At 42.5% G+C, this 19,428-nt stretch overlaps 1 protein-coding gene across 5 annotated transcripts in view; it reads right to left on the bottom strand.

Annotated features, from left to right (window-relative positions):
* LOC110492796 (SLX4 interacting protein) overlaps nt 1–19,428 on the bottom strand; it is a 136,662-nt gene that overhangs the window by 83,622 nt on the left and 33,612 nt on the right. For all 5 annotated transcript variants that reach the window (XM_036945973.1, XM_036945975.1, XM_036945971.1 and 2 more), the window contains exons 3-4: nt 12,542–12,640; nt 10,010–10,136 (exon numbers count right to left, since the gene is read on the bottom strand). In XM_036945973.1, coding sequence (XP_036801868.1) covers nt 10,010–10,136; nt 12,542–12,640 — 226 coding nt within the window. The remainder of the gene's footprint in view (nt 1–10,009; nt 10,137–12,541; nt 12,641–19,428) is intronic.

The raw sequence follows: 19,428 nt of genomic DNA, 5'->3' as shown, positions 1-19,428 counted from the left end.
TAGGGGTATTTCTGATAGGCTACTCCATATTAGGGGTATTTCTGATAGGCTACTCCATATTAGGGGTATTTCTGATAGGCTACTCCATATTAGGGGTATTTCTGATAGGCTACTCCATATTAGGCGTATTTCTGATAGGCTACTCCATATTAGGGGTATTTCTGATAGGCTACTCCATATTAGGGGTATTTCTGATAGGCTACTCCATATTAGGGGTATTTCTGATAGGCTACTCCATATTAGGGGTATTTCTGATAGGCTACTCCATATTAGGGGTATTTCTGATAGGCTACTCCATATTAGGGGTATTTCTGATAGGCTACTCCATATTAGGCATATTTCTGATAGGCTACTCCATATTAGGGGTATTTCTGATAGGCTACTCCATATTAGGCGTATTTCTGATAGGCTACTCCATATTATATACAGTACCAGTCAAAGGTTTGGACACCTACTCATTCAAGGGTTTTTCTTTATTTTTACTATTTTCTACATTGTAGAAAAAGCCATCAAAACCATAAAATAACACATATGGAATCATGTAGTAACCAAAAACTGTTAAACAAATGAAAATGTATTTTAGATGTTAGATTCTTCAAAGTATCCAACCTTTGCCTCGATGACAGCTTTGCACACTCTTGGCATTCTCTCAACCAGTGGTGAAGGGGCTGTGCTTTTGGAAAAGTAGGCGTGGTTATAATCTGCCTGGTTGGCCTGGGGGTATCGTCGGACGGGGCCACAGTGTCCCCCGACATCCGCTGTTTCAGTCCCCAGTATCTATGCTGCAACAGTCTGTGTCAGGGGGCTATGGCCAGTCGGTCATATCTGGGGGTATTTCTCCTGTGTGATCTTAGGTATGTTCCCTCTAATTCTCCCACCTCTCTCACCGGAGGACCTGAACCCTAGGACAATGACAACTCCTGGTGTTGTCCCCGTCCATGTCCACCTGGTCGTGCTGCTGATCCAGTTTCTGCTGTTGTGCCTGCGGCTATGGAACCCTGACCTGTTCACCGGACCTGCTACATTATCCCGGACCTGCTGTTTTCGACCCTCTCTCTCTACCGCACCAGCTGTCTCAACCTCTGAATGAATAGCCTACTGACATTGACTCCTGAGGTGCTGACCTGTTGCACCCTCTACAACAGTGTAACTCACAATTTTTTTTGTAAGGGGGCAACTTTGGTTTGAGACAATCATTCAGAGGGCCGCACAGATTTTTTAAATTTATTGTACCTTTTCTTCCAATATTATCAATTATCAATTGAGAGCAAATTCAGAGCAACAGAGCACAGAGCAAAGTTTTGATTTGTAATACATTGTATGGCTGCATGATGTGACTCTAATGATGATTTGAAAAAAGTAGCTTGAAAGGCATGAGCTTAGCTTAGTTTTGTTTTTGCAGAGGCTGTACACACTTCATCAGTCTCTCATTCTCAATTTGACAAGCTCTTAATAATGCCTTTAATTTCCCGGCGGCATTCCATTTGTGTGGCCGTAATGCACCCTAAAAAAAATCCAGACCTTTTGCAGCAAATTGCCATTGTGATCCTTGGCCCGGAGTGCTGTGCAATACGAAATGCCCATGTTATCAGATCTTTCTCACGGGCTACAAGTGAAGACCGACATATTGGGGACAAGCTGCATACTGGACCCTATTCCAACTAAACTACTGAAAGAGCTGCTTCCTGTGCTTGGCCCTCCTATGTTGAACATAATAAACGGCTCTCTATCCACCGGATGTGTACCAAACTCACTAAAAGTGGCAGTAATAAAGCCTCTCTTGAAAAAGCCAAACCTTGACACAGAAAATATAAAAAAAAACTAAAATCAGCCTATATCGAATCTTCCATTCCTCTCAAAATTTTTAGACCCCATCATAGCACTGAGACTGCACTTGTGAAGGTGGTAAATTACCTTTCAATGGCATCAGACCGAGGCTCTGCATCTGTCCTCGGACCTTAGTGCTGCTTTTGATACCATCGATCACCACATTCTTTTGGAGAGATTGGAAACCCAAATTGGTCTACACGGACAAGTTCTGGCCAGGTTTAGATCTCATCTGTCGGAAAGATATCAGTTTGCCTCTGTGAATGGTTTGTCCTCTGACAAATCAACTGTAAATTTCGGTGTTCCTCAAGGTTCCGTTTAAGGACTACTATTGTTTTCACTATATATTTTACCTCTTGGGGATGTCATTCGAAAACATAATGTTAACTTTCACTGCTATGCGGATGACACACAGCTGTACATTTCAATGAAACATGGTGAAGCCCCAAAATTGCCCTCGCTAGAAGCCTGTGTTTCAGACATAAGGAAGTGGATGGCTGCAAACTTTCTACTAAACTCGGACAAAACAGAGATGCTTGTTCTAGGTCCCAAGAAACAGTTGAATCTGACAATTAATGTTAATGGTTGTACAGTCGTCTCAAATAAAACTGAAGGACCTCGGCGTTACTCTGGACCCTGATCTATCTTTTGACGAACATATCAAGACTATTTCAAGGACAGCTTTTTTCCATCTACGTAACATTGCAAAAATCTGAAAACTTTCTGTCCAAAAATGATGCAGAAAATGTATCCATGCTTTTGTTACTTCTAGGTTAGACTGCAATGCTCTACTTTCCGGCTACCCGGATAAAGCACTAAATAAACTTCAGTTAGTGCTAAATACGGCTGCTAGAATCCTGACTAGAACCAAAAAATTTGATCATATTACTCCAGTGCTAGCCTCCCTACACTGGCTTCCTGTCAAGGCAAGGGCTGATTTCAAGGTTTTTACTGCTAACCTACAAAGCATTACATGGGCTTGCTCCTACCCATCTCTCTGATTTGGTCCTGCCGTACATACCTACACGTACGCTACGGTCACAAGACGCAGGCTTCCTAATTGTCCCTAGAATTTCTAAGCAAACAGCTGGAGGCAGGGCTTTCTCCTATAGAGCTCCATTTTTATGGAATGGTCTGCCTACCCATGTGAGAGACGCAAATTTGGTCTCAACCATTAAGTCTTTACTGAAGACTCATCTCTTCAGTGGGTCATATGATTGAGTGTAGTCTGGCCCAGGAGTGTGAAGGTGAACGGAAAGGCTCTGGAGCAACAAACCGCCCTTGCTCTCTCTGCCTGGCTGGTTCCCCTCTCTCCACTGGGATTCTCTGCCTCTAACCCTATTACAGGGGCTGAATCACTGGCTTACTGGTGCTCTGTCATGCCGTCCCTGGGAGAGGTGCGTCACTTGAGTGGGTTGAGTCACTGATGTGATCTTCCTGTCTGGGTTGGCGCCCCCCATTGGGTTGTGCCTTGGCGGAGATCTTTGTGGGCTATACTCGGCCTTGTCTCAGGATGGTAAGTTGGTGGTTGAAGATATCCCTCTAGTGGTGTGGGGGCTGTGCTTTGGCAAAGTGGGTGGGGTTATAGCCTCCCTGTTTGGCCCTGTCCGGGGGTATCATCGGATGGGGCCACAGTGTCTCCTGATCCCTCCTGTCTCAGCCTCCATTATTTATGCTGCAGTAGTTTGTGTCGGGGGGCTAGGGTCAGTCTGTTGTATCTGGAGTATTTCTCCTGTCTTATCCGGTGTCCTGTGTGAATTTAAGTATGCTCTCTCTAATTCTCTCTTTCTCTCTCTTGGAGGACCTGAGCCCTAGGACCATGCCTCAGGACTACCTGGCATGATGACTCCTTGCTGTCCCCAGTCCACCTGGCTGTGCTGCTGCTCCAGTTTCAACTGTTCTGCCTGTGATTATTATTATTTGACCATGCTGGTAATTTATGAACATTTGAACATCTTGGCCATGTTCTGTTATAATCTCCACCCGGCACAGCCAGAAGAGGACTGGCCACCCCACATAGCCTGGTTCCTCTCTAGGTTTGTCCCTAGGTTTTGGCCTTTCTAGGGAGTTTTTCCTAGCCACTGTGCTTCTACACCTGCATTGCTTGCTGTTTGGGGTTTTAGGCTGGGTTTCTGTACAGCACTTTGAGATATCAGCTGATGTACGAAGGGCTATATGAATCAATTTGATTTGATTTGATTCTATAGCGGATTAACGTGCTGCTTATGTATCCCATTTAGGCTCTACACCCCTTCTATAGTGGATTAACGTGCTGCTTATGTATCCCATTTAGGCTCTACACCCCTTCTATAGTGGATTAACGTGCTGCTTATGTATCCCATTTAGGCTCTACACCCCTTCTATAGTGGATTAACGTGCTGCTTATGTATCCCATTTAGGCTCTACACCCCTTCTAAAGCGGATTAACGTGCTTAAATTTAAGAAGTTATTTGGCAACTTCAGTTGTGATACAAACCTTATGAAAACATATAGGCCTATGGGCTAGGCTACATAGAGTGTGCGACTATGATTAGAAAAACTTGACTTGAGATCTTTCCATTCCAAATAAAGTTGGAGATTAGGCCATATAAGTCGAATGGAATTGAAACTGGTAAGGCTTAAAATAAATACATCAAGTTTGGTAATATATTAAATTTGATTAGGTTGAGGTACCTAATGTGGAGACATCTCTGAACATCGGAATACATTTTATCTACTAAAGGAGAGTAATTGATTGGTAATTGATTTGATATGTCTCCTCCAAATTGCATAGTATCAAAAGGTATTTCATGTGTCTTTGTCCATTTTCACAGAAGTCATAATTAGAAATGGGCTTATATTATAGACTTATATAAATATTTCTCCCCATTCACTTCGAATCCTAATACAGCACAATAAGCATCCAAGATGAGTACAACAAATTACAGAGAATGTTCTGGTTCAGATAAATTCAGTAAAATGTCATCTGCATACAATGATATCACATATTGTTCTCCACCAATCTCTATTCCCCAAATTGAGCAAAGAGTTTGAACTATTGACGCTATGGGCTCCGTGGCTAAAGCAAATAAATAACTGGACAGAGGACATCCCTGTCTGGTCCCTCTTTATAGCTTAAATGGATCAGAGATTTGTCCATTTGTTTTAGACCTGCTTTGGGGGAGATTTTACAATCGCACAACCCAGGAAATAAATACCAGATCAAAACCAAACTTTTTTGAAGACATCCACCAAATCTACCAATTTCACCCAAACGCTGTTTCATTATCTAATGATACAGCCACTTTTGGAATGTTCAAATTCCTGGTATGATGATTTATTTTGAAAAAAAAAAGTCGGTGGACAAGACATCTTATTCCGTGTAAATGTTCGATCCAAGTGAATCAACTGTTTTACTATTTCTATGTGAAAAGCCAATACCTTAGCAATGATTTCGTGATCCACATTCAAAAGTGATACTGGGCTGAAGGATCCGCATGACAATGGATCATTATCTTTCTTGTGAAGTAGGGTGATTGTAGTCATTTTTCTCTAGAGCTGCTGTGTGCATACACCGCCGTTCAATAGTTTGGGGTCACTTAGAAATGTCCTTGTTTTTTAAATAAAAAATTGTCCATTTAAAATAACATCAAATTGATCCGAAATACAGTGTAGACATTGTTAATCTTGTAAATTACTATTGTAGCTCGAAACAGCAGATGTTTTTAATGGAATATCTACATAGGCGTACAGAGGCCCATTATCAGCAACCATCACTCCTGTGTTCCAATGTCACATTGTGTTAGCTAATCCAAGTTTATCATGAAAGGCTAATTGATCATTAAAAAAGTATTTTGCAATTATGTTAGCAGAGCTGAAAACTGCTGTTCTGATTAAAGAAGCAATAAAACTGGCCTCCTTTAGACTAGTTGAGTATCTGGAGCATCAGCGTCTGTGGGTTCGATTACAGGCTCAAAATGGCCAGAAACAAAGACCTTTCTTCTGAAACTCGTCAGTATATTCTTGTTCTGAGAAATTGCCAAGAAACGGAAGATTGTACAACACTGTATTCTCCCTTCTCAGAACAGCACAAACTTGATCTAACCAGAATAGAAAGAGGAGTGGGAGGCCCCGGTGCACAACTGAGCAAGAGGACAAGTACATTAAGAGTGTCTAGTTTGAGAAACCGACGCCTCACAAGTCCTCAACTGGCAGCTTCATTAAATGCTACCCGCAAAACATGCTGGCCTTCCAGGCAGAGTTGCAAAGAAAAGGCCATATCTCAGACTGGCCAATAAAACGAAAAGATTAAGATGGGCAAAAGAACACAGACACTGGACAGAGGAACTCTGCCTAGAAGGCCAGCATCCCGGAGTCGCCTCTTCACTTTCTCAAACTAGAAACTAATATACTTGTCCTCTTGCTCAGTTGTGCACCGGGGCCTCCCACTCTTTCTATTCTGGTTAGGGACAGTTTGTAGACTAATAGCCTCCAAAAGCTCACCTAGGGAAATTATTCCGTCCATATTAATTTTCTCTTGTTAACTTATAATTGGTAAATTGGCCTTAAGGACATTTTCTATATCTCTTTGAACTTTTGTTCTCGGATTGATACAGTTTCTAACATGTTTTAAAAGCTGAACCTAGCTGCTAACTAGCTATCAAACTAGCAAGGTTTCCTTGAAAACTTGAACACAACCGCGACGCGGTTAGCTCTTGTGGCTAGGACCGCAGATACCTGCCCTGCCTGGAACTACGTTGAGTACCAGCGTTAGGCTACTTCGCTACCATGTCATCCAAAGCCGGTGGGACCAAGAGAAGACAGTGTTTCTCTGTCACAGGTGAAGGATCTTTTAAACCAACAAAAAGGGTTCTACAAGCAGTTGTTAAAAGAGGGAAAAAAATGCCTTTTCCAAATAAAGATGGACTCAATTAAAAAAAGGATGGACGATCTGATCAAAGAGCTCCAGGACCTTAAGAACAGTTTGCAGTTCTCCCAGGGAGAGGAAAATGTCCTGAAAGAGATTGTGAATCATTATTACAGGTGACTTTGAAAACAGACAATCTGGACAATCCAGGAGGATTATCATCATTATGGATGGTATACCAGTCTCTCCACATGAGAACTGGGCTGAGTCTGAGGATCACTGAAAAGCTGCAGATTGATCATAAGAAGACTGAGGTAGAGCGCGCCCACATGTCTGGGAAAAACCTGTAACCAGCCCAGGTGACAGACCCAAGCCGGTAATGGTCAAATTCTTCAAGTTTAAGGACAAGATGACTGTTCTGGAGAGAGCCAAGTGCTTTTTAAGAGGAACCAACATTTTCATATAATGCGGACTACTTGGAAGCTGTGCGCCAGAGGCGGAGACAATTTAAGGGCGCTCTCGAGAGGCTAGGTGACAGACCCGGGCCGGTTAGTATCTGTAGAACACACATACAAACAGCAAAACGGGTGTGCCAACAGCGGCAACAGGAGCAGACATTCTCTATGTCCTCACCTCGGTTACCTCTGCGAGAACTGAAGGAAGGGACTATATGTGTAACTATGGATATGAGCTGACTAGGACTTGCCAAGTTAAACAGCATACAAACTCCATATCACTCCTCGGGTCCATTGGGTGGGTCACACACACGTAGACACACACCTTCATATCAATCCAATGGGTTGGGTCACATCCTGGGTGCACGAACAAAGCCGCCGCCAAGTCCCAACTAGTCCTGTTGTTTTTTTGAAAAATTCCATCTCCTCCCACGCTGGTTCTTTCCAAGCATGTATCCCAAATGGCACTCTAATCCCTTTATAGTGCACTACTTATGAGCAGAGACATATGTGACCTGGTCAAAAGTAGTGCACTAAATAGGATCCCATTTTGTGGACAAATCCCTAGAAGATACAGACTGCCGCCATGACATGATGACACACATTCTGTTTTGCAACTGAAGTCCCACCTTGACTGACTGCATTACAGTGTGTTTCTAGGCCAAACAACTGAATTCCCACCTTGACTGAATGCATTACAGTGTGTTTCTAGGCCAAACAACTGAATTCCCACCTTGACTGAATGCATTACAGTGTGTTTCTAGGCCAAACAACTGAATTCCCACCCTGACTGAATGCATTACAGTGTGTTTCTAGGCCAAACAACTGAATTCCCACCTTGACTGAATGCATTACAGTGTGTTTCTAGGCCAAACAACTGAATTCCCACCTTGACTGAATGCATTACAGTGTGTTTCTAGGCCAAACAACTGAATTCCCACCTTGACTGAATGCATTACAGTGTGTTTCTAGGCCAAACAACTGAATTCCCACCTTGACTGAATGCATTACAGTGTGTTTCTAGGCCAAACAACTGAATTCCCACCCTGACTGAATGCATTACAGTGTGTTTCTAGGCCAAACAACTGAATTCCCACCTTGACTGAATGCATTACAGTGTGTTTCTAGGCCAAACAATGAATTCCCACCTTGACTGCATTACAGTGTGTTTCTAGGCCAAACAACTGAATTCCCACCTTGACTGAATGCATTACAGTGTGTTTCTAGGCCAAACAACTGAATTCCCACCTTGACTGAATGCATTACAGTGTGTTTCTAGGCCAAACAACTGAATTCCCACCTTGACTGAATGCATTACAGTGTGTTTCTAGGCCAGATGAGCATCATACAGGTGTTAAGTGAGGAGCCAGAATAAATATTTTTACTAATGTTTATGGACAGAGGTTATGAGAACAGGGAAACACTGGGAGACAGAGTGGATACATCAGAACTGACTAACAGAACTGACTAACAGAACTGACTAACTAACTACATGATGTTGATCAGATCAAACTTGAGAACATTGTCACTTTAATTAATGATTAAAATAATGTTTACATACCGCTTTACTTATTTCATATGCATATATTGTATTCTTGTCAATGCCACTCTGACATTGCTCGTCCTAACATTAATATATTTCTTAATTCCGTTATTTTACTTTTTGTTATGAATTGTTTTTAGATACTACCGCACTGTTGGAGCTAGGAACACAATCCTTTCGCTACACCTGCAATAACATCTGATAAATATGTGTATGTGACCAATAACATCTGATTCAATTTGAAACCTACAGCACTGATTGCTGTGGTTGTATCATGAAGGTTTTAAGTGGTTTTATGATGTTGATTGTGATAGGTTACTGGTTGTTATGTGGTTTTATGATGTTGATTGTGATAGGTTACTGGTTGTTATGTGGTTTTATGGTGGTGATTGTGATAGGTTACTGGTTGTTAAGTGGTTTTATGGTGGTGATTGTGATAGGTTACTGGTTGTTATGTGGTTTTATGGTGGTGATTGTGATAGGTTACTGGTTGTTAAGTGGTTTTATGATGTTGATTGTGATAGGTTACTGGTTGTTAAGTGGTTTTATGATGTTGATTGTGATAGGTTACTGGTTGTTATGTAATATGATGTGTGACAGCCGCTCAAGACCAGCAACAATGTACTCTTGCGGCACTAAACAAAAATAAATCAACTTTTGAAGGAGAGCGTGAATATAGGTATTCTACACACCGGGCAGCAGCTAGAACGGATCTGGCTTAAAGGACCAACTAAAACTCCACACCTCCAGTCCAGTTGGGTGCACTATGGCGTCCAAAGCTGACATTTAACTTTTAAAAGAGGTCACAGGTTAAAGGACTACCTTTCACACAGAGGGGTTTGACACGTGGCAGCTCTCTCTTGTGAAGGGTTAGGGGGAGGTCAGAGGTTACAGGTTAAAGGACTACCTTTCACACAGAGGGGTTTGACACGTGGCAGCTCTCTCTTGTGAAGGGTTAGGGGGAGGTCAGAGGTTACAGGTTAAAGGACTACCTTTCACACAGAGGGGTTTGACACGTGGCAGCTCTCTCTCTTGTGAAGGGTTAGGGGGGAGGTCAGAGGTTACAGGTTAAAGGACTACCTTTCACACAGAGGGGTTTGACACGTGGCAGCTCTCTCTTGTGAAGGGTTAGGGGGGAGGTCAGAGGTTACAGGTTAAAGGACTACCTTTCACACAGAGGGGTTTGACACGTGGCAGCTCTCTCTTGTGAAGGGTTAGGGGGGAGGTCAGAGGTTACAGGTTAAAGGACTACCTTTCACACAGAGGGGTTTGACACGTGGCAGCTCTCTCTTGTGAAGGGTTAGGGGGGAGGTCAGAGGTTACAGGTTAAAGGACTACCTTTCACACAGAGGGGGTTAGCACGTGGCAGCTCTCTCTTGTGTTTGGGCTGTCCTCTTTTGTGAAGGCAGTCTATGTAGAGCCTCACCCTCCGGTCCACAGCATCTCTCACCAGACTAGTGACCTCCTGGAGAGGATAGAGGACAAGATGTTACAGGGAGGGAGTAGGAGACATTAATGGTAGAGGTACAACCACACCAGGGAGGAGATATTAAGAGAGAAGTGGGGTGGGGTGGTACCTATCTATATTGATACATCTCAGTGAGGTGGTACCTATCTATATTAATACACATCTATATTAATACCCATCTATATTAATACATCTCAGTGAGGTGGTACCTATCTATATTAATACACATCTATATTAATACACATCTCAGTGAGGTGGTACCTATCTATATTAATACACATCTATAGTAATACCCATCTATATTAATACATCTCAGTGAGGTGGTACCTATCTATATTAATACACATCTATATTAATACCCATCTATATTAATACATCTCAGTGAGGTGGTACCTATCTATATTAATACACATCTATATTAATACCCATCTATATTAATACATCTCAGTGAGGTGGTACCTATCTATATTAATACACATCTATATTAATATACATCTCAGTGAGGTGGTACCTATCTATATTAATACACATCTATATTAATACACATCTATCTATATTAATACACATCTCAGTGAGGTGGTATCCATCTATATTAATACACATCTCAGTGAGATGGTACCTATCTATATTAGTACACATCTATATTAATAAAAATTTCACTGAGTTGGTACCAATCTATATTAATACACATCTATAGTAATACATCTCAGTGAGATGGTATCTATCTATATTAATACACATCTATATTAATACATATCTATATTAATACATCTTAGTGAGGTGGTACCTATATTAATGCAGGTGGTACCTATCTATAGTATCTATATTAATACACATCTATATTAATACATCTCAGTGAGGTCTATATTATTACACATCTCAGTGAGGTGGTACCTATCTATAGTAATACACATCTATATTAATACCCATCTATATTAATACACATCTATATTAATACCCATCTATATTAATACATCTCAGTGAGGTGGAACCTATCTATATTAATACAGATCCATATTAATACACATCTCTGTGAGGTGGTACCTATCTATATTAATACAGATCTATATTAAAACACATCTCAGTGAGGTGGTACCTATCTATATTAATACAGATCTATATTAATACACATCTCAGTGAGGTGGTACCTATCTATATTAATACCCATCTATATTAATACACATCTATATTAATACACATCTATATTAATACACATCTCAGTGAGGTGGTACCTATCTATATTAATACACATCTATATTAATACACATCTCAGTGAGGTGGTACCTATCCATATTAATACACATCTATATTAATACACATCTATATTAATATACATCTATATTAATACACATCTCAGTGAGGTGGTACCTATCCATATTAATACACATCTATATTAATACACATCTATATTAATACACATCTATATTAATACCCATCTATATTAATACACATCTATATTAATACACATCTCAGTGAGGTGGTACCTATCTATATTAATACACATCTATATTAATACACATCTCAGTGAGGTGGTACCTATCCATATTAATACACATCTATATTAATACACATCTATCTATATTAATACACATCTATATTAATACACATCTATCTATATTAATACATCTCAGTGAGGTGGTACCTATCTATATTAATACACATCTCAGTGAGGTGGTACCTATCTATATTAATACATCTATATTAATACACATCTCAGTGAGGTGGTACCTATCTATATTAATACACATCTATATTAATACACATCTCAGTGAGGTGGTACCTATCCATATTAATACACATCTATATTAATACACATCTATATTAATATACATCTATATTAATACACATCTCAGTGAGGTGGTACCTATCCATATTAATACACATCTATATTAATACACATCTATATTAATATACATCTATATTAATACACATCTCAGTGAGGTGGTACCTATCCATATTAATACACATCTATATTAATATACATCTATATTAATACACATCTCAGTGAGGTGGTACCTATCCATATTAATACACATCTATATTAATACACATCTATATTAATACACATCTATATTAATACACATCTCAGTGAGGTGGTACCTATCTATATTAATACACATCTATATTAATGCACATCTCAGTGGGGTGGTATCTATAAGGAAGACATACTAAAACATAAAAGTCAGGTATTTATTTGTCCAGTATTTAATTAATCATACTCAAATAAACTTTTTGTTATTGTTGATGTCGATGGTATTAACATTTTTATTCTGATACCGGTTATTTTTGTACCCTTCTTATTGTTTCTATTAAATGAAAGGTTGTTGTGAAAGTTGCCTCCCTCCAACCCTCACCTCCCCCAAGATCAACACAAACACACCTTGTCTCCCATATCTCCATACCTCAGTGTGCTCCATAGTGAACCAGCTGGTTTCCTGTGGTGCTCCGTGGCCCAGAGGCCCAATGATCTGTAGATCCACCAACACAGCATAGCTCCCACACTGTAACACAGACAGAACAGGTTGCTGAGAGACTCCCACACTGTAAGACAACAGGTTGCTGAGAGACTCCCACATTGTAACAGACACAACAGGTTGCTGAGAGACTCCCACACTGTAACACAGACACAACAGGTTGCTGAGAGACTCCCACACTGTAACACAGACACAACAGGTTGCTGAGAGACTCCCTCCCACACTGTAACACAGACACAACAGGTTGCTGAGAGACTCCCACATTGTAACAGACACAACAGGTTGCTGAGAGACTCCCACACTGTAACACAGACACAACAGGTTGCTGAGAGACTCCCACACTGTAACACAGACACAACAGGTTGCTGAGAGACTCCCACACTGTAACACAGACACAACAGGTTGCTGAGAGACTCCCACATTGTAACATACACAACAGGTTGCTGAGAGACTCCCACACTGTAACACAGACACAACAGGTTGCTGAGAGACTCCCACACTGTAACACAGACACAACAGGTTGCTGAGAGACTCCCTCCCACACTGTAACACAGACACAACAGGTTGCTGAGAGACTCCCTCCCACACTGTAACACAGACACAACAGGTTGCTGAGAGACTCCCACACTGTAACACAGACACAACAGGTTGCTGAGAGGCTCCCACACTGTAACACAGACACAACAGGTTGCTGAGAGACTCCCACACTGTAACAGACAACAGGATCTTGCGTTTTTTGGATGCTGTTTTTGTCTGGATCAAACGCGCCAAATAAATGGACATTTTGATATATATGGACGGAATTATTAGAACAAAAGGACCATTTGTGATGTTTATGGGACATATTGGAGTGCCAACAAAAGAAGCTCGTCAAAGGTAAGGCACAAATTATATTTTATTTCTGCGTTTTGTGTAGCGCCTGCAGGGTTGAAATTTGCTACTCTCTGTGTTGACATTGTGCTATCATCAGATAAAAGCCTTTTTAAAATCTGACATGTTGGCTGGATTCTCAACGAGTGTAGTTTTAATTGAGTATCTTACATGTGTGATTTAATGAATGTTTGATTTTATGACATTGTTTTTAATTTGCCGCGCTGCATTTTCCCTGTTTTTTTGCCCAAGTGGGACGCGACTGTCCCCTAGCCCCAAGAGGTTTTAACATCACCCCAGAGCCCTCTCTCCAGAAACTAGACCAATCTCTCTAGAAACTAGACCCATCTCTCTAGCCATCTCTATAGAAACTAGACCAATCTCTCCAGCCATCTCTTCAGAATCCAGACCCATCTCTCTAGCCATCTCTCTGGAAACTAGACCCATCTATCTAGAAACCAGACCCATCTCTCTAACCATCTCTTCAGAAACCAGACCCATCTCTCTAGCCATCTCTTCAGAAACCAGACCCATCTCTCTAGCCATCTCTCCAGCCATATCTTCAGAAACCAGACCCATCTCTCTAGCCATATCTTCAGAAACTAGACCCATCTCTCTAGCCATCTCTCCAGCCATCTCTTCAGAAACCAGACCCATCTCTCTAGCCATCTCTCCAGCCATCTCTTCAGAAACCAGACCCATCTCTCTAGCCATATCTTCAGAAACTAGACCTATCTTTCTAGCCATTTCATTAGAAACTAGACCCATCTCTCTGGCCATATCTTCAGAAACCAGACCCATCACTCTAGCCCACATATGTCAGAGTCAAGGCCCGCGGGCCACATCCGGCCCGCAAGAAGGTTTTTTACGGCCCCTGGGATGATCTTGATTTATTATTAGAACCGGCCCGCAGCAAGCCGGCAGCCCGCAGATCTTTTACACGCACCAATACTACATTTCCCACAATGCAAAGGTGACGCACCGAGCAGTAGGCTGCTTCATTTCAATATTTATTGGCACAGCAGTCGTCAGCATCACAGTAAAATTAACTTTCAGATACCCATCAAAAATGGCAAAACGGAAGGTGGATACTGAGAACCGGGGGTTTCAAACAAGGTGGGAGTCGGAGTATATGTTCACGAAGGTAGCTGGAAAACCTGTGTGTCTTCTGTGTGGAGAAAGTGTGGCGGTACTGAAAGAGTATAATCTGAGACGACATTATGAAACGAAACACGCGGACACACACGCGGACGCAACTGTCAAGGCCAGTTTTATTTTGGCAGAAGAGATCGCTAAATCAGCCCGGCCATTTACGGAGGGGGATTTCATCAAAAACTGCATGATTAAAGTTTGTGACGAAGTTTGCCCAGAAAAAAGGCAACTCTTTTTAAATGTGAGTCTGAGCAGAAACACCATTGCCGAGAGAGTAGACCAGTTGTCCATCAATCTAAAAGAGCAGCTTGTGAAAAAGGGAAAAGATTTTATTGCATATTCCTTGGCTGTGGATGAGAGCACCGACATTTCTGACATTGCCCAGTTGTCAATTTTCATCCGCGGAGTGGACTCCAACCTAAGCGTGACAGAGGAGTTTTTGGCTTTACGTCCTATGCATGGCACAACTACGGGGCATGATTTGTATGAAGAGGTGTCAAGATGTGTAAATGAGATGGAGCTGCCTTGGGAAAAACTCGTGGGTTTGACAACCGACGGAGCACCTGCGATGTGTGGACACAGGAGCGGACTGGTGGCGAAGATACGGGAAAAGATGCAAGAGGAAAACGCGACAGGTGAGCTGACAGCTTATCATTGTATCATACACCAGGAAGCGTTGTGCGGTAAAGCCTTGAAAATGGAGCATGTAATGAGCATCATCACGCGCACAGTTAACTTTATCAGAGCCAAAGGTTTGAATCACCGCCAGTTCAAGGCATTTCTGACGGAGTTAGAAACGGAGCATGGTGATTTGCCTTATCACACAGAGGTGCGATGGCTAAGCCAGGGAAAGGTGCTTCAAAGATGTTTCGAGCTTCGTGAGGAGATTTGTCTGTTCTTGGACAGCAAAGGGAAAGACACAACACAACTCCGAGACGAAATGTTTCTGTGTGAAATGGCTTTTCTGTGTGACATTACGAGTCATCTGAATGCAATAAACTTGCAGCTGCAGGGTCGGGATCGTGTCATCTCTGATATGTACAGTACAGTGAAGGCATTTAAAACCAAACTGACTCTGTGGGAGACGCAGATGCGGAAAGAAAATTTGAGCCACTTTCCCAGCTGCCAGACCATGAAAGAGAAGCTCTCTACCAGTGCGTTCCCGAGCACACAGTTGGCTGATAAAATAGGTATGCTTGCCGCTGACTTTCGACGCCGATTTGCTGACTTTGAAGCACAAAAAAGCAGGTTGGAACTGCTCGGTAACCCATTTGCTGTTGACGTGGAAAGCTCACCACCAAACCTACAAATGGAGTTGATTGACCTCCAATGCAATGATGCACTGAGGGCAAAATATGCGGCAGTGGGTGCTGCGGAGTTCGCCCGTTTCCTCCCCGGCACAATGCCCCAGCTGTGCATCCAGGCTGCTCAAACGTTGTCTATGTTTGGCAGCACATACCTGTGTGAACAACTGTTTTCTTTGATGAACCTGAACAAAACATCACACAGAAGTCGACTTACTGCTGAACACCTCCACTCAATTCTGAGGATTTCTTCAGCTCAGAGCCTTACCCCGAACATTGATGAACTTGTGGAAAAGATGGGACACCACCAAGTATCACCCTCAACCAAGTGAACATTACTGTGCAATCACATATTTAGAGTTTTTACTCAGTTCAAGTTTAAAAGTTAAAATTTAATATTTGTTTTCACTGCATGTTACTTCTCCTTAAACAAAGTGTTGTTTTTGATTAATAGATTTTTGCACTTTATTTTTTTGTATTTCAATCCAATTATATTTTAAAAATATTTCAGTTGAGTGGATGATAGAAAATTGCTATTATTGTTTTTTCTTTGAAGTAAATTTAGCCCACTTTTGCTAAAATAGAAAATATAGTCTACTGATGGTGCCTTGAATACCGGTTTCTTTCATTTAATGTTCATGTTATGGGGATATTTATATAAAGGAAATTTGTCTTTTGTGTCTGTTGAAAATTAAAGATTACTGACAGAGCCATAAGAAAATATTGCTTTATTTATCTGATCATATTGTAATATATTTGTTAGGTTTTCAGTAGGTTCAATTAGGTTCACTAGACTATATGCGTCATTTAAAAATTTTTCAATGAACATTCGAACAGTCCGGCCCTCGTCTTGTAGCTGATTTTTTTATTTGGCCCTCCGTCCATTTGACTTTGACACCCCTGCTCTAGCCATATCTTCAGAAACTAGACCTATCTTTCTAGCCATCTCATTAGAAACTAGACCCATCTCTCTAGCCATCTCTTTGGAAATTAGACGCATCGATCTAGAAACTAGACCCATCTCTATAGCCATCTTTTTAGAAACTTGACCCATCGACAACCATCTCTTTAGAAACTAGGCCCATTTCTCGAGCCAGCTCTAACCAACTCTCTAAAAACTAGACCCATCTCTCTAGCCATCTTTGTAGAAACTAGACCCAACTCTAGCCATCTCTGCAGAAACTAGACCCATCTCTAGAAACTAGACCCATCTCTCTAGTCATCTCCAGAAAAACTTGACCATCTCCGTAGAAACTCGACCATCTCCCCAGAAACTCGACCATCTCCCTAGAAACTCGACCATCTCCCTAGAAACTCGACCATCTCCCGAGAAACTCGACCATCTCCCTAGAAACTCGACCATCTCCCTAGAAACTCGACCCACCCCCCTAGAAACTCGACCCACCCCCCTAGAAACTCGACCCACCCCCCTAGAAACTCGACCCACCCCCCTAGAAACTCGACCCACCCCCCTAGAAACTCGACCCACCCCCCTAGAAACTCGACCCACCCCCCTAGAAACTCGACCCACCCCCCTAGAAACTCGACCCACCCCTCTAGAAACTCGACCCACCCCTCTAGAAACTTGACCCACCCCTCTAGAAACTCGACCCACCCCTCTAGAAACTCGACCCACCCCTCTAGAAACTCGACCCACCCCTCTAGAAACTCGACCCACCCCTCTAGAAACTCGACCCACCTCTCTAGAAACTCGACCCACCTCTCTAGAAACTCGACCCACCTCTCTAGAAACTCGACCCACCTCTCTAGAAACTCGACCCACCTCTAGAAACTCGACCCACCTCTCTAGAAACTCGACCCACCTCTCTAGAAATTTGACCCACCTCTCTAGAAATTTGACCCAACTCTCTAGAAACTCGACCCACCTCTCTAGAAACTCGACCCACCTCTCTAGAAATTTGACCCACCTCTCTAGAAATTTGACCCACCTCTCTAGAAATTTGACCCACCTCTCTAGAAATTTGACCCACCTCTCTAGAAATTTGACCCACCTCTCTAGAAATTTGACCCACCTCTCTAGAAATTTGACCCACCTCTCTAGAAATTTGACCCACCTCTCTAGAAATTTGACCCACCTCTCTAGAAATTCGATCCACCTCCCTAGAAATTCGATCCACCTCCCTAGAAATTCGATCCACCTCCCTAGAAATATCTCTCTAGAAACTAGACTCATCTCTCTAGCAACCTCAGTAGAAACTAGACCCATCTCTCTAGCCATCTCTGTAGAAACTAGACCCATTCCTAGCCATCTCAATAGAAACTAGACCAATCTCTAGAAACTAGACCGATCTCTAGAACTATACCCATCTCCCTAGAAACTCGACCATCTCCCTAGAAACTCGACCATCTCCCTAGAAACTCGACCATCTCCCTAGAAACTCGACCATCTCCCTAGAAATATCTCCCTAGAAACTCGACCATCTCCCTAGAAACTCGACCATCTCCCTAGAAACTCGACCATCGCCCTAGAAACTCGACCATCGCCCTAGAAACTCGACCATCGCCCTAGAAACTCGACCATCGCCCTAGAAACTCGACCATCGCCCTAGAAACTCGACCATCGCCCTAGAAACTCGACCATCGCCCTAGAAACTCGACCATCTCCCTAGAAACTCGACCATCTCCCTAGAAACTCGACCATCTCCCTAGAAACTCGACCCACCTCTCTAGAAACTCGACCCACCTCTCTAGAAACTCGACCCACCTCTCTAGAAACTCGACCCACCTCTCTAGAAACTCGACCCACCTCTCTAGAAACTCGACCCACCTCTCTAGAAACTCGACCCACCTCTCTAGAAACTCGACCCACCTCTCTAGAAACTCGACCCACCTCTCTAGAAACTCGACCCACCTCTCTAGAAACTAAACCCACCTTTCTAGAAACTAGATCCACCCCCCTAGAAACTCGACTCACCTCTCTTTGACCCATATCTCTAGAAACTAGACCCACCTCTAGAAACTAGACCCACATTTCTAGAAACTCGACCCACCTCTCTAGAAACTCGACCCACCTCTCTAGAAACTAGACCGATCTCTAGAACTATACCCATCTCCCTAGAAACTCGACAATCTCCCTAGAAACTCGACTCACCCCCCTAGAAACTCAACCCACCTCGCTAGAAACTCAACCCACCCCCCTAGAAACTCGACCCACCTCTCTTTGACCCATATCTCTAGAAACTAGACCCACCTCTAGAAACTAGACCCACCTTTCTAGAAACTCGACCCACCTCTCTAGAAACTCGACCCACCTCTCTAGAAACTCGACCCACCTCTCTAGAAACTCGACCCACCTCTCTAGAAACTCGACCCACCTCTCTAGAAACTCGACCCACCTCTCTAGAAACTCGACCCACCTCTCTACAAACTCGACCCACCTCTCTACAAACTCGACCCACCTCTCTACAAACTCGACCCACCTCTCTACAAACTCGACCCACCTCTCTACAAACTCGACACACCTCTCTA

The sequence above is a fragment of the Oncorhynchus mykiss genome, chromosome 16, assembly GCF_013265735.2.
Source record: "Oncorhynchus mykiss isolate Arlee chromosome 16, USDA_OmykA_1.1, whole genome shotgun sequence".
In the NCBI taxonomy this organism is placed as follows: Eukaryota; Metazoa; Chordata; class Actinopteri; order Salmoniformes; family Salmonidae; genus Oncorhynchus; species Oncorhynchus mykiss.
Note: the sequence above shows the minus strand (reverse complement) of the source record. Positions and strands in the feature narration are given on the sequence as shown.